This window comes from Rhinopithecus bieti, unplaced genomic scaffold, assembly GCF_001698545.2.
Source record: "Rhinopithecus bieti isolate Rb0 unplaced genomic scaffold, ASM169854v2 scaffold_34544, whole genome shotgun sequence".
Classification (NCBI taxonomy): Eukaryota; Metazoa; Chordata; class Mammalia; order Primates; family Cercopithecidae; genus Rhinopithecus; species Rhinopithecus bieti.
The window spans coordinates 263097-279634 of NW_016814795.1; the positions used below are offsets into that span (position 1 = coordinate 263097).

Genomic DNA, 16538 nt, shown 5'->3' on the forward strand with positions numbered 1-16538 from the left:
TATATATATATATATATATATATTTGAGATGGAGTCTTGCTCTGTAACCCAGGCTGGAATGCAGTGGTGCGATCTTGGCTCACTGTAAACTCTGCCTCCCAGGTTCAAGCAATTCTCATGCCTCAGCCTCTGGAATAGCTGGGATTACAGGGGCCTGCCACCATGACTGGCTAATTTTTTGTATTCCTAGTAGAGATGGGGTTTCACCACGTTGGTCAGTCTAGTCTCAAACTCCTGACCTCACATGATCTGCCCACCTTGACCTCCCAAAGTGCTGGAATTACAGGCATGAGCTGGATATTTATCGGATAACTACTACGTTAGTGTAAATAATTTTCTCTTTCACATTTAACTTTCAATATCAAATCCAATGCATAAAATACTCCCATTTCTCCTACTGAAAAAAAAAATACCATTGTCAGGTAATCTCCCTTTTTATGACCCTTAATCTCCATTACTTTTCTAGCAAAAGTCGAAACAAAACAAACAAAACCATATGCAGTAATTAGTCTGCAGAATGAAACTCTCATAGACTGACACCAAAACAAAACATATTCTGACTTCATAGGGGGTACTCATTACCTTCTAATCACTTATTCAAAATGAGAATATTAAAAATTACCATAATTTTAAAATCAGTAAAACATTTCTATGTATTATTTTCACATAAATGGATCAAGAAATTACAGACCAGAGTCATTCTTCACATCATGTGACCAATAATGTTTATAAAATATCTTGGTACAAATTACAAACTGGACATTTTGTTCACTAAAGTCTCGTTTATTATATAAAATTATCTGAAAGTATAAATGTTATAAAAGTAATGTAAATTTTCATATATTTATTCCATTCAATTGGCTATTACCCACTCTAGATTTTACAAATTATTTTAAAATGATTATCTTTAATATTTTATGTACTATTAAGATAATTTTGATAAACAAGCAGTAATAAACAGATACAACAGAAACTCATTAAAATAAATTTAGAAGTCTTCAGAATTTCAGGGGTTTAGAATTGGGTACAGGAAGAACTGATATTAAAGAAAATGGTTTGTGAAATTAAGATATGCATATTTCTTTGTGAAAGAACAAAGAATATTAAATGCATGGCTATAGTGATCTCAGTTGTAAAAGAGAAAAGACAAATTTCAGTCACATAATGGGCGAACCTCAAAAACTTACAAGTTTTGCTGAATATCCCAATGAAATTTTTACTTTGTACTACAAACAGAACCAAAACAAAGTTAAGAAACAAACATTAATAAAATACTTTTGAGGAAAACATCTGATTTTAAAATTCATGTATTTGTAGCATGTATGTTTTAATTTACTTGGAATAATAACCATTGCCTAAAAATGTATTTTCAATAGTTACTTAAAATATGAAGTTCAAGCTTTCAGGGACCAATGAGATAACATATAACACACATGACTTTAAAAGGCAAGAACATTGTTATGTCTAAATAGCAATCTCTTGCTGTCATTATACAAAATATTTAACTACAGAATACAAGCAACTAGAAAAAGACATATTTCAGTCTATAACATTTAACTGTGGACTACCTTGTGAAAACATTTTTTGTGTAAAGTGTCTAACATATTTTCAGAGAGATTTGTATTCTCAGAGGTATATGTATAATCCTTATGATTATCCAAATAGCGCGCTGCTACTTTCTGCACTAGAGGAAACTTTTATCAAAACCATATACTGAAAATCATAGAGAACACTGTTTGATGCAAAATATATTTGCATGACTAATTTAGTCTGCATACTTAATATAAATATGCTATAAATATAGACTGAGAAAAGATACTGTACACTGCTAAAATATGGCAGCAGTCTATATTCAAATGCTTATGCTCTCAAGGACAATCAAATTTTCCCAGGTTTGGGCAGAAAAATTCTGGAGATGGCCCACACTTTCATCCCTTAATCTTTGCAAGGAGAAATGCAGTTTTCTTTTAAGAGGAGCACTACAAAGTTCAAACAAAGAACAGCTTCATTTCTCATCCTTCATTCTGGGCCTATGCCTTGCCTCTCCCAGAAACATTTTCTAAAAACACCTGTATTAATGCAACCTTTCTTTCACATGTAAGATATAGAAAGAATACTGTGGTAGGTAGAATGTTTATGTTGTTCAAGAATCCCACTCTCAAATATAGTTGTACTATACAATCCCCTTCCTCTGGGTGTAGGCCCATCTGTGAATATGGTAAGAAATCACTCCTTATACTACTTTATATGGCAGACATGATGGGATAGTCATTGTCATGATGAAGCTGTGTTGTATGATTCCCTCTTAATAAACTGAACAGAAAGATTCGCCTGCTGGCCTAGAAGAAGTATGCAGCCATGTTACGACAGGGCCGCATGGCAAGGAACTGCACGTGGCCCCTAGAAGCTGACAGCAGGCCCTGGTTGACAGCCATCTAGAAAATAACGACCTTGGTCTTACAACTGCAAGGAAATGAATTCTGCCAATAACCTCATGAACTTGGAATATGACCCTGAGCTCCAGAAAGATTGCAGCACCTTGATTTCAGCCTTGGGAGACCTTTAGCAGAGAAGCCAACTAAACAGTGCCTGGACTCTCTTGTCCCATAGAAACTGTGAGATCATAAGTGTGTGAAGCTGTGTTTTAATCAGCTACATTTTTGGTAATTTGTTTGCAAGAAAGAAAACTAATACAAATAGTAACATGCTAATATTATTGTGTTAAAGTCTTCTCATTCTTAAGAGAAATGTTGGCTGTTAAGTAATGAAAACCGTCTTAATTTTGTAAGAGTTCAAGGTGTCTGTCAATTATCTAGAAATATGTGCTTTATACATAAAACTCTCTTTCTTATTGTCTGAGCGTCTACATTCAACACATAATTTCTGTTTTCTTTGAGACATGAGTAAAATCAGAGGTAGACATAAACTTGTAGTAGTTTATATCTGTATCACTTGTTAATGTTTAAAAAATACTCTCAGACTTTTGAGAGAATAGTAGCAGGGACATTCATTTAATTCTCCATGAAATCCCCCCATAAAAATAGAGGGATTAAGTAGGATGCAAAATCAAAAGCTCATCAACAACGCCTGTAGCAAAAAATAAATAATTTAAGTTTTCTCTATCTGCTATTCTAAGAAAAATCTTCTTTCAGCATTCTTACACTTTTTATGTTCTTCTCTATATTTATTTTCTTTAATGACTGTTTCTTTCATTTATTTATTTATCTATTTTCGAGTCGGAGTCTTGCTCTTGTTGCCCAGGCTGGAGTGCAATAGTGCGATCTTGGCTCACTGCAACCTCTGCCTCCCAGGGTCAAGCAATTCTCCTGCCTCAGCCTCCCAAGTAGTCAAGATTACAGGTGCCGGCCATTATGTCTGGTTAATTTTTGTATTTTTAGTAGAGACAGGGTTTCACCATACTGGCCAGGCTGAGGCTGGTCTTGAACTCCTGACCTCAAGTGATCCGTCAGCCTCAGCCTCCCAAAGTGCTGGAATTACAGGCCACTGTGCCCAGCATGACTCTATTTCTTGATTAAATCAATGACATTATTGCATTTATTGTGTCACTATTCAGTAATTCCCTTTCTAATTACTTATCCCCTTACTAAAACTGTACCATTCATAATATTAACTATCCTTTTAAAACGGTTCTTCTTTTACAAATGTAATTCTGATTTTGCACTAACCTGATTTGCCTTATATCCAATCTTTCTCTGAATGTCATGATACTCCCTAGAAATTCTACCAGCACCTAAATAATGGCACTTTTTAAGTTATTTTGGGAAAGTGAGAGTGAGAAAAGAAAAGTGAGAGCAGTATGAAAGAGAGAGAGAGAGAGAGAGAGAGAGAGAGAGAGAGGAAGAGAAGACAGACTCTCAGAGGAAACTATTAACTACTTCCCCAGGGTTTAATAATTCAATCTATTCTGAGAACACCCTCTCCTAGCTCCAGACTCAATCTTTCAAATAACCATAAGTGAAAATGAAAAAATTAAAACAGAAATACTGGACATCTGTTAGATTCTTACAAAAACCTACCCCACTTCCATAGCTCTCTCTTGCTGGTAAGAACTTTGTATTTCTTCCCAATCAGCAAGAAATAAAGTTAGAATTGTTTTTTAATTCCCTTTCATCTTTGACATCAGACAAAATGCTAAGTTATAGAAACTCTCCTGCTGAGCAGCTTCTCACTTGAGTTCAACACTTCCTTTTCTTTACTATTGCAACAACAGTGTTAAATACCTTCATGATCTCTCATAAAGATCATGTAATAGCCTCCTTAAATTTCTCTCTGCTTTTCATCTCTCCCTGCTTGAATCAATCTTAAATATTATGAATGTCTTGTCAATCAAATACTCTGTTCAAAACTCCTTCATGGTCTCCATGCTGTCTTTACAATAACACAGAGTGCCAATGTCTAGTATTAAAATCTTCCACCAACTTACCCCAGTTTTATCTCCTGCTGTTCTCTAACCAGCATAAATTTCTGCAAACCGATTCCATACATCATTGCCTCTTCGCTACTTAATCAAAGTATTCTCCTTGACTAAATGATTTGTAACTTTTCATTCCCTCATGTAAAATCGCATTAAGACTTTAAATGGTGTTTTGGGGATAAATCTCATACTGCTTTTATTATTGGATGGTCACCACTTCCTTTTGTGACATGTATGTATATATATAATTTTTTCAAAATATATTATATCTGATATTTAGATAATTATGAGGGATAGTATTTCAATCATATAAGCATTCAACTATTGGAATTTGATTGAAATAATATTCAATCATATTTAAAGATTCTAACATGACTCAAATATTTCAATCATATTTAATATTTAGATAATTACATGAGATAAAGTTATTCACTATCATGTGTATGAAGTTAAAGTACACCAAGTTCCAGTTCTGCTACTGATAATGCATCTTATATTGGACAAATCTTTCAAATAAAATGATGATAAACTATATATATGTGTATATATATATGATTTATTTTTTAAAATGTCTAAAAAGCACTGGAGATCAATTAAGAATAGACAAAGACTAGAGAGATTTTTCACTTGAGGAAATCCCTTAATTCATGTGGAAATGAATGGCTAGAACTCAAGCAGAAAAGTGAGTGGTGAAATCTAGAAGCTATGGTATGTATCCTTGTAAATTATCTTCAGCATCGCTGTCCAACATCTGAACTGTATGTGCAAGTAAATAAAAGGTAGTGGCTGCAAAACTGAAAAAGGTGGTTACTGCCCATTGCAAATTTACATGGGCTAATACACCTTTCAAGTAAACTACGCTCTGTATGGTACATCCAATGGGGTGAGCTTAGTAACGTATTGGAGATATCAGGAGAAAGAGTACATGAATTTGAATATAAATCAATAGAATTTTTCCAATCTGAAAAGTAGAGGAAAAAAAGGTTGAATAAAAATGAACTGTGTGTCTTAGATCAATGCCTAGAAGTCTAACAAATATATATATATTTTTTCTTTGTCTGTTATTTATATACATATATATGCATATATATTTCTTATATATATGCATATATATTTCTTATATATAAGAAATATATATGTATATATACATGTATATATGTGTGTGTGTGTGTGTTTATATATATATCCTGAAGGAAAGGAGTGGGTAAATGAAGGAGAAATATTATTTGAAGAAATAATGACCAATATTTACCAAATTAGATGGAAAGAATAACGTTAGGTATCCAGAATCTCAGTATCCTAAGAAATACAGATACTGATCCCTCCCACTCCTTCACACATAAAGTCACACTATTGAAACTGTTGAAAAGCAATGACAAAGACAAAATCTGAAAAGATAAAAGCAATTTTAAAAGGGAAACATCAATAGGAATAAAGCTTTACTTTATATTAGAAAGAGATTAGAAGACAAAGTAGTTTTGAGATACTGAAAGGAGAAAACAAAACAAAACCACAAAGCAACTTTTAACCCAGAATTCTATAAGAAGGAAAATTCCTTTAAAAATACAGATGAAACAAAAGCATTTTAAAATAAATGAAACTGAATTTGTTTCTAGCAGATTTGCACGACAAGAGGTATATATTCTGTGTCTACACATACACACGCATATACTTATGTATACTTTGTTGTATACATCTATATATTCTGACCTTACAGTGGCTTGATTCGCCTTCCATATCCCTAAAGTTCTATTATATCATCTGCATTGTTTCTTTAAAATGATTCAGTAAATATACCGTGATGTATTTTAGATGTTACTTAATTTAATCTACAACTAGGGGTAGCTAGTTAACATTTAAAATATGCTAATGATAGAATCTGCCTATACAGATAGTTAACAGCTGAAGTAGTTAAATCACAGGCACTCTCTAGGGGCAGCTATTAAGCACTTCAAATACTTCGAATTATATTTGCACCTGAGTGTTAACTAGTATAAGGAATATCAGAAATAACATTTTAGTGGTGAAATGGTGTTGTTTGTATGTGGTGGCTTAAAATATTAATATTTTATGGCCACTGCTGCACTTTCATAAATGGAATATAAGAATCATGAGTCTAGCTGCTTAACAACAGAATACCTAGAACTCTATTTTATCTATGCCTTGTCTTAGCGTAGGACTCTGCCTTCCAATGTAGATGACAAATAACAGATTCTGCATGAGTATATTGTTTCATATGCTTCAGGGTAAAATTGTGATATACAGTGCTTCAAAATGTACCTAAAATTAATGAGAGTTGAGATTCACTCAGCTTACAGGAATAGGTTATATGACTGATCTTTGAGCCTGCTTGCTAGTAGGTATTATATGTGTGGCAGGATTCAGTTGGGATTTGCTTTTATTATGCAGTATCACCTAGTGGCAAAGTCTTAGCAGAAGAGATTTGTAACTGGCACCAAGTAATATTTACCTTAACTCAGTTTGAACTATTCCCTCCTCCTGCATTCCCTACCTCATCTGACCATAAGAAAATAATTACAGAATCAAAAAGTCTTTGCATGCCCCCTGTAAAATATTATATTTTATTTATATAAATTATATATATACACACACATACACACACACCTATACACATATTCCAGTTTGGTGGTTAAATTAATGAAAATATTAATATAACACAACAGAGAACACAGTTTGATGTTAAGTGATGTTCTTAAGTGGGCGAATTAAGCAAATAAAATTGTTCAGTGAATTGAGTACATAGCGAATTAATTGGTTCACAGATTTTGTACCTGACAAGAATTTTGAAGGCCCAGAAAGATAATTTATCTGTCTCAAGCAAACTGATTCAGTACATCACAAATGCATTTATCTTTCTTGGGAAGAAATGCTGTAGTCTTTCTTTGAGAACAAGATTGTTTTAAGCATTATTTTTATTGATAGCAATGAGTGAAACATCTTACCTCCAAATGATACCCAACTCTGATGAAGGCACAAACTGGATCAAAAGCTCCAGTACCACAAGTCAGAAGGTGTGTCCTGTTATAGTGATGCAAAACCCGAACATAATTTGCACATTCACCCTAAAGCAGGAAAAAAAAGGAAGGAATCTATCAGTATAATAAACATATTTAGTCCTCTTTGATTTTGTTTTCCTAGCCCTAGAAAGTTCATGTTTTACCATAAATCTCTGTTGGGCGAAGGAGGCAAGAGGGGTAGAAGAAAAGAGGACAAGAACTTGGAGAAGAAATTGGGGTTACTGAAACACATTTTGGTTAGCAGTGATGTGTAAATTACATTTTATAATGAGAGTGTATCATTTTTCATGTATTCTAGTTTACAATTGAGGAATGAAAAAAGCACTATTCAGAAATTTCTTCAAGTGTAAAAATTCTCATGGCAACATGTTCCACTAAGTAATTAAGCTGTTCCCAACGCCGTTGGTTTTTTAAGTACAGTACAAACAATGCATCAGCATGAAGTCATTGAAACCAAAAATTAGAAAAAATAGAGTTATTCATATGGAAATATGCAGTCTTTTTTTCTTTTTTTTTCCAAGACAGGGTCTCACTCTGTTGCCCAGGCTGGAACGTAGTGGTGCAATTTTGGCTCACTGCAGCCTCGCCTTCCCAGGCTCAAGTGATCCTCCCACCTCAGCCTCCAGAGTAGCTGCAACTACTGGAGGAAGTTGCACGTGCCACCAGGCCCAGCTAATCTTTTTGTATCTTTTGTAGAGATGGGGTTTCCCCATGTTGCCCAGGCTAGTCTCAAACTCCTGGGCTCAAGCGATCTACCTGCCTTAGCCTCTCAAAATATGCAGTATTTAGGACAAACAGAATTTTAATGTTTTGGAAAGTAAGTCTTATATTCTCACACTCACAAATTCACATAAAGCACTTTCAGAGAGAATTGTTAAGTAAATTCGGAAAACTAACCAATAAAACCAACATTTTGTTGTAGGACTATGATAAGATTACTATATTACTGTAAGAAATAGTAGTAGACTGGGAATCAGCAAACTTTTTCTTTAAAGGGCCAGAATGTAAATGTATTTAGTTTGATGAGCTATCTGGTCTCTGTTGCAACTATTCACCTTTGCAGCTATAGCATGAAAGCAGCCAGAAACAATACAAAACTAAATGTGTGGGGCTGTGTTCAGATAAAACTTTATTTACAAAAATAGGCAACAAGCCACCTTTGGCCTAGATGCTCTAGTTTGTCAACATTGGTATTCAACTGTGAGCTTCTTGAGGACAGAATCTATTTTACACATCTCGGCATTTCCCAGTTAATTGAGCATAGCACCTAATACATAACACATGTTAATAAAATTTTAATATATCCATCAGTAAGTGAATTTAATGATCAGTATACTGAATTAAAGAAACATTTACAATTGCTTCAAAATCAACTTGGCTAAATTAATTTTAGTAAGCATTCTTTTGACAAATTAGGTGTTGCTATTTCATTAAAAATAAATTATGAAATGAATACTAGACTCTTTTAGTGCCCAGTATTACTTGAAATCAATACACGTAATGATCAGTTAATGTCATGTTTTATAAGGACCTGTTGCAATTTCAGCACTTTAAAGTTTATCCTATAACAGTGTTAGGAGAAAAGGCCAGCGGAATCACTTGGCAAGAATGAGGAGTGCACTATTGAATTGATTATCTAGAGCACATAGGTATATTTACTTCTTCAAATTTGCAATCACATGATATTTTATTCTTCAGGTGACCCATATATTTGGTAGAATCTGATCATTCAGGAATGGTGAAAACATCCGTTGTTTGTTTCCATAAGCACCTGCATTTCCTCTCTTGACACACTGTCACATCTGAGAGGGAGCCTATTAGACCACATTTTGGCTCAGCTGAGCTTAGATTGACATGGCCTAAGAATATGTTCAATTAGTCAGCATCATGCTGTGGGTTAAGGCAACAGGAATGTGCTGACTCACTCCTTGGCTGTGACCCAGCTGCTACAGAGAATGAGGAGTTGGTATAATGTGTGTTAGTCATTTATATACTTTTTTTTTTTCCTTACTGAAAAAAAGGATAAGTTCACTTTCACAGGCAGATATCCAGGCCTTCCTCCAGGGTGCATTTGTGTCACGAAATCAGCTAGCCACTGCTCACATGTGAAAGTCCTATCACTGACGTCTTAGTGTGTTACGGACTGTGTCGGGGGCTGATGCACAGCATGTTGCCACTCACACTCAGCAGGGAAACTATAGAGAAAGAGACTATTGCTTCTTAAAGGAGAAGAGACCCTAAAAATATTTAGGAATAGGTAAAATGTGTTTATTGCCTCTCTCAAACTTTTTGTTGACTTTTTTTTCTTCATTCTTTTCTAATTTACTACACAATGTAGAGTGAACTCTCACAAAGAATGTGCTTAACTGTTCCTAGAAAAAAAAATTACCTGCAATTATTTTTCTGCCAGATACATGGGAAATAAGCATTAGTGTAAGGAATTTATAAACCCAAGTTGATTAAGATATTAAAAAACAAAATAAAAACCAAGATCTCAATGGCATCTCTGCTTCCTTTAACTCTACATTGAAATTAATTTTACATAATTATGTCTTATATGCCTATACATTTTTTTCTTCATGAACCAAATTGCACACATGCTTTTATAAGAGCAAATAAAAATTCAGTGATTCAGTTCTTTGTGGTTAACTGGGGATATAATTGATGATTTGTTTAATTTACAATGAATAATACTTACCGCATCTTTTCCCTTCATTATGCATTCTTCCATTTTAGAGCTGTACTAGGCCAGTGTATCTAAAATAAAAGATAATGTACTATTATGATAACTGCATATAAAAATAAACCACACTGAAAACCATTTCACTTTCTTCTATAGTTCAAGACATTTCCATTTTTTTCTGTTTTCTGATAAGATACAATGGGGCTTTGTGTTATTCACATAATTATTTGCATAATTAAGAAACTTATCTCTGGGCTTTTACTTTATGATAAATCCTTTTTTAAAAAAAAATATATTTGAAAGTTCACCTCAAGTCTTCGCTCTTCAGAGGACAGCCATGCCTTAACCAGCCCTTTCCCATATTAAACCTAACTGCTCCTCCAACTCAGGCACATCCTGCAGTTTCTTGTGTTTTTACTACTTAACATAGAACCCGCTGTGTGGTGGGCTCTCCGTAATGTTTGCTGCATACAATGATTAAAGGATGAATGACTCTTTAATGCTGACTTATAATGTATCACCCAGTAACACACCATATTGTCTCTTTGATTATTTATTATTTATTTATTTATTTATTTATTGAGATGGAGTCTGGCTCTGTCACCCAGGCTAGAGTGCAGTGACGTGATATCGGCTCATAGCAACCTCTGCCTCCTGGGTTCAAGCAATTCTCCTGCCTCAGCCTACTGAGTAGCTGGGACTACAGGCGCCCGCCACCACACCTGGCTAATTTTTTGTATTTTTAGTAGAGACGGGGTTTCACAGTGTTAGCCAGGATGGTCTTGGTCTTGGTCTCCTGGCCTCGTGATCTGCCCGCCTCAGCCTCCCAGAGTGATTATTTTTTGAAAACATTGTTTAACTCTACCTATTTCCAACTGAATTTCCAAAAGTTTCATTGCATTTTAAGTTTATTGCTTTCTTCCTTTATACATTCCTTAAAACTTATGTTTTAAGTTTGTTGGTTTATTCTCTGATACGTAGAATATATCAAACTTTTCTTTTTCACCTGCAATAGTATCTAGCACTTTCCTGAGACCACTAGCAGAAATCAGTATACCTATACTTGTTAACTGGTTTCACAAATTTCTAATTGCAAAACATAGTTATTTTTGAAAGAAATTTTTTTCTTTATCACTTTCTTTCCTTTTCTTTTCTCAGACTCCTTTTGGTCCTCTTTTTGCTTAATCTATAGGATTAATTGTACTATGTGCCAGGCACTGTGTTAAGAACTTTATTTTATTTTTTCCTTCTTTTGCTTTATCAATTTATGTGCAGAGGTTTGAGTTTGTTATATTACTTAATTCATGATTCCTTTTCATCAACACTCTTAAAAGGTTCCTCTTTTATTTTAGTTAATTATTTATTTCCTTATTCCCACTCCATGTTTTATTTCCATTCCCCCAGGAGGCAACTATTGTATCCTGTTGCCAGGTACCTTATTTATTTGTATGTATTCTTATAAAGTGTATACTACTGCTTTTTGTGCATATATTTCTGATTTATGTAAATAGTATTGAAGTTAAGTCTTATCTCTTTCTTATCTTTTTGACTAAGAACTGGGTTTTTGAGGTCCCTCAATAGTCCTATGCACACATATAGTCTGCCGTTTCTGAGTGTTTTGTAATGTTAAGGTGTGGTTCCCCCACATTTTCTTATCAACTCTCCAAGTGATGGATACCCAGATTGCTTCCAAGTCTCTATGACATCAAATAAATTGTTACCTTTTTATACATGCCCTTTTTGGATCTGTGTAAGAAAATCGTTGATATATATACATGAGATAAGAATTACTGGGTCTCAGGGCAAGTAAGTATTGCATCTGTGAATGCAGTACCAGACCGCTCTCCAGAATGGCTACATGTCTGTACTGGCAATCCACGCCCCCATACCCTCACTTAGCATTATCAAGTTTTCCAATTTTTGTGCCAAGTGCTTTAAACACAATATCTAATTTAATCCTTACCACAGCTTTATCAAAAAGATACTATTATTTTGGGAGTTTCTTTTAAAAATTCTTATATATCTGTGCAAACCCACATTCCAATAAATCTATGGGTGGAAACAAAGGAATGTGATACATTTGAGTAACTGTAGCAACTGGTCAGTTACCAAATGCTTTTGTGGCTCAAGAGTTTAAGTCTCCACTTAACATTGTTTATCCCCACATCTGCTGGATCAATCACCTTCCCTCACCAGAATGAAAAAGCTCAGTCCACCTCCTTTCTTAGGTTCCCTGGGAGTTTCGAGGGAGCACCATCTCATGCGACCGTATCAATTTCATGGGCTCAGCTGGTCAGGTGATTTATCTTGGAGGGATGTTGGTTCTCACCAAAACACTCTACAGTTTTTACTTAATGGCCTCCATCAAAGCCAGATGATATGGTTAGGCTATGTGTCCCCACGCAAATCTCATCTTGAATGGTAATTCCCATAATCCCCATTTTCAAGGGAGAAACCAGGTGGAGGTAATTGAATCATGGAGGCAGTTTCCTCCATGCTGTTCTCGTGATACTGAGTGAGTTCTCACAAGATCTGATAGTTTCATAAGGGGCTTTTCCCTCTTAGCTCGGCACTTCTCCTTCCTGCTACCTTGTGAAGAAGGTGCTTCGCTTCCCCTTCACTTTCCAGCATGATTGGAAGTTTCCTGAGGCCTCCCTGGCCATGCTGAACTGTGAGTCAATTAAACCTCTTTCCTTTAAAAGTTATCCAATCTCGGTAGTTCTTTATAGCAGTATGAAAATGGACTAATACCCCAGGCTACCTAAGAATTTGATGAAGGAGTCAAAATAACACAGCCAAGTAGCATGGGCCTCTCAAGACATCATTAATATTTTTACAAACAACCTCTTTCTCTTCAGGATGCTTAAGAATCCTCAGAGACCTTGGTTGAGAAGGATTCAGGTATAGCCTTTTCCAGTGCGATGTCAATGTTTACTGTTGTTAGACTGTATTGGTAGGCCTATGACAGCAAGACAGACTCTTCTGTCTACAGCAGTTTGTTTGTTCCCTTAAAGTCTCTATTATCTTCTGCCACCCCTTCCTCTATCCATCACCATCCCAGCTTATGCTCTGTCAGCCTGGAAAGACATTCTGATTATCGAACAAAATATTAGGCGTTGCTGATTGGTGATATTTTTTTATTTAGTGGCAAATTGTAATTATTTTTAGGTTAGGAGCCAACATTTAAAAAATTAAAATCTTGCATAAAATCCCTATTTCTGATTTCCCTAGAAAATATGACGAAATGCAACACTAGGCATGCATTTCTGTGTGGCAACATTCCTCTGGAGTTGAAATGGAACAGATATTTTGATTTGTTTCAGACTTTTCTTTTACATGAGTGATTCCTACAGGCATTTTAATTTCCAAAATCTCATGTTTGTTTGAATCCTAAATATGTTCAAGATTCAGCCTTTTTAGGACAGGTGTAGTGGCTCATACCTGTAATCCCAGCACTTTGGGAGGCTGAGGCAGGTGGATCACCTGAGGTCAGGAGTTCGCGACCAGCCTGACCAACATGGTGAAATCCTGTCTCTATAAAAAATACAAAACTAGCAAGGCACGGTGGTGTGCACCTGTAGTCCCAGCTGCTCCAGAGGCTGAGACAGGAGAATTGCTTGAACCGGGGGGACAAAGGTTGCAGTGAGCCAAGATCCCGCCACTACACTCCAGCCTGGGCGACAGAGTGAGACTCCATCTCAATTTAAAAGAAAAGGAAAATAAATAAGACTTACGCTTTTCTTTTCTTAAAGCCATGCCCTGTAAAATATCAGGTAAGGCATGTATATCCCACAAGTGAAAGAGGTGTGTCACTTAACTTATACATTATGTAGCCAAATCCAGCTCCTGATACATGAGTAATATTGGGAATTTATCAAAGTGGTGATAATACCATTTTATAGTGATAAATGCTATCTGATTTAATTTATTATCATAGAAACAAGCACTCTATGCTTTGAATTATAGGCATAAAATATTACTTTGATGTTCTTATTCATTGGTGCAATGAGCCCCAAGCAGTATTTTACTAACAATATTCAGCATGAGGTGTTCTTTAATTTTCATAGTGTAGTGTATAAACTTTGAAAGGAAAACACAATTTTGGCATATAAACTTTAAGTGAAAGCACAGTTTTGTTTTTGATGTTGCAACAAGAAAAGATAAACACGGAAAGAATGGTGACATAATAGAAAACCAACCCTAAAGCAAAAAGCACACACATAAAATCCTAGAATAGATGTTGATGTTGGCAGTGGGTTATGTACGATTTAGGAAAGATATCAGCCAATATCCGGTTCAAGTGCAGCTTTGCATACACCTGAGTGGAATCACTGACCCCACTATAGGGTGAATTCTAGAAGTGAGCCTGCAGAGTTTATAAACTTGACCTGATCTATTATTTTGGAAAACCATTCTTGAACTCAGGGATAGATTTTAATAAATAACCTCTAAGACCCATTCTAATTTGAGATTCAATTTGATTTGGGAATTATGATTTTACTGTAGATGTATAAATTATTCAAATAGATATGCTAGAACATGTGCATGTATATATAGACTATGTTTACAAATATATATATTTTATCATGTATATAATAAAATATAAATTCTTTTAGGATCATCTGTCAGGAAAGATTTTCATGACTAATTCCCTTATCAATGTAACTAGATTAGATAATACCTCTTCCATAATTCAGAATAATGCATTATACTTATAACATAACTTACGAGATACAGGCTCTGCTTCTTTTTACAATAGTATCATCCCTTCTTACTCATTTTTTCATTATTATGTAAAATGAAGACTTCTTTAAACTTTAGTTTTACCGCATATTGCTCTGTATTCCCCTAAATAACGGCTTCAAAATGATCATTTCCAGTTAAACACACTGTTTAGGGGTTCATTCTCCATAGCATTTTTATACATCTTTTGACAGCTTTTATTCCAGAATATCTTTTCAAATAGCCTGAAAAGAGAGAAATAGAATCTCCCTCCAGGCAAATGGAAGATTTGTCTCCCTCTAGACAAAGTTTAGATAGTTTTGCTAACAGCCCTCTTATAAGATTGGGAGTTTCCTAAGCTTGGGGTCCCTGAGATGTGACACATATCCACTGAGTGCAGTGTCTACCTAGGCTGCCACGCATCACCCCCTGCAGGACTTGAGGGGCAAAGACACTGATGGAAACAAGAAGCTCTTGCTGCCTGCTGTGCCATGAGTAATAGAGTCTTTTGTCTCTGACCCAAGAGTCTAATGTTTTCTGACAACATCTATGAAACTGTGACAGGCTAACCTGTCTTGAGAGCAAGATAAAATCTCAGACCCTTCACAGTTTTTGTCACAAAGATATTATGTGATGGTGAAGACAATAATGGCTTTTCTAGGATTGCCAGAACATGCATTGTTCCTAGCAGCAAAACTAATAATGGCAATTGCTGTAAGAATAACAAAACTATTTTTTCAGGTGCATTTCCCAGAGTTTCACAACAAAATCTTTGCTGATGTTTTTTCAACAGATAGTATTTCTCGCTCCTTTAATCCCTCATAGTGTTCTTATTTTCTCTATGTAGGACAACAATGATGTGTACTTAATTTTAGCTCTCTTATTAGACTATAAATTACAGAGGGCAAGGCAATGACTTATTTCTGTCTCACTACCAGTGCCTATCTGGCACAATGTCTTAAGCACAGTCTCTGCTTTTCAACGTCTGTTGATTGGCTTGTATCAGTCAATATGCCTTTTATCACATTCTTGGTAAAGTCAATCTGTCAAAGGAGATTACACTGAAGTTTGAGAGATCAAGTTCGTGGGCATGAAAATGCTGTAACATGTTAAATGAATAAAACAAGTAAAATTTTCCAGTTTAATCAGGAAGGAAATACTGCAGGATGTTAGCAATAACCTAGGCTCTTAAAGACTCATAGGATTTCTGAGGAAAGATAGACGGGTGGATGTCAAACAGATCACCGAGTAGATGGAAGAGAGAGACAGAAGATAAGTATGAACATTCTCTAAAGTTCAACACATAGGGACTCTCCAAAGGAGTAACAGAAATATGGGTTTACTAAAGTTTTATTGTTGTTATTTTGGTTTGTTTGGTATTTTTAAACAGTTTAATAGGCTCAGAACTGCATCCAAACATTAACTCAGGTGACAATATATGGCAAAGAAAGACCTCACTGGAAATGGAAAGTTATTTTTTAAAACCATCACATAAAAACATTCTGCCAAGCTTGTAAGGGAAATGATTTTCTTCATTTGTTTTGGCAGTCAGGATGCCTTTTGGTTCTGCTCCAGAGTTTAGCATCAACAAAAACCCATAAAATTAGGCTATTTGTTCTGCACAAAACATTTTTTTTTTTTTTTTTTTTTTTTTTTTTTT

At 35.1% G+C, this 16538-nt stretch overlaps 1 protein-coding gene across 1 annotated transcript in view; it reads right to left on the bottom strand.

The window, feature by feature from the left end:
* The window catches only part of SEMA3E (semaphorin 3E), a 297545-nt gene that overhangs the window by 92585 nt on the left and 188422 nt on the right, over window positions 1-16538 (bottom strand). Inside the window, 3 exon segments of the mRNA XM_017852378.1 lie at window positions 7399-7518; window positions 10172-10209; window positions 10212-10230. Coding sequence (XP_017707867.1) covers window positions 7399-7518; window positions 10172-10209; window positions 10212-10230 — 177 coding nt within the window.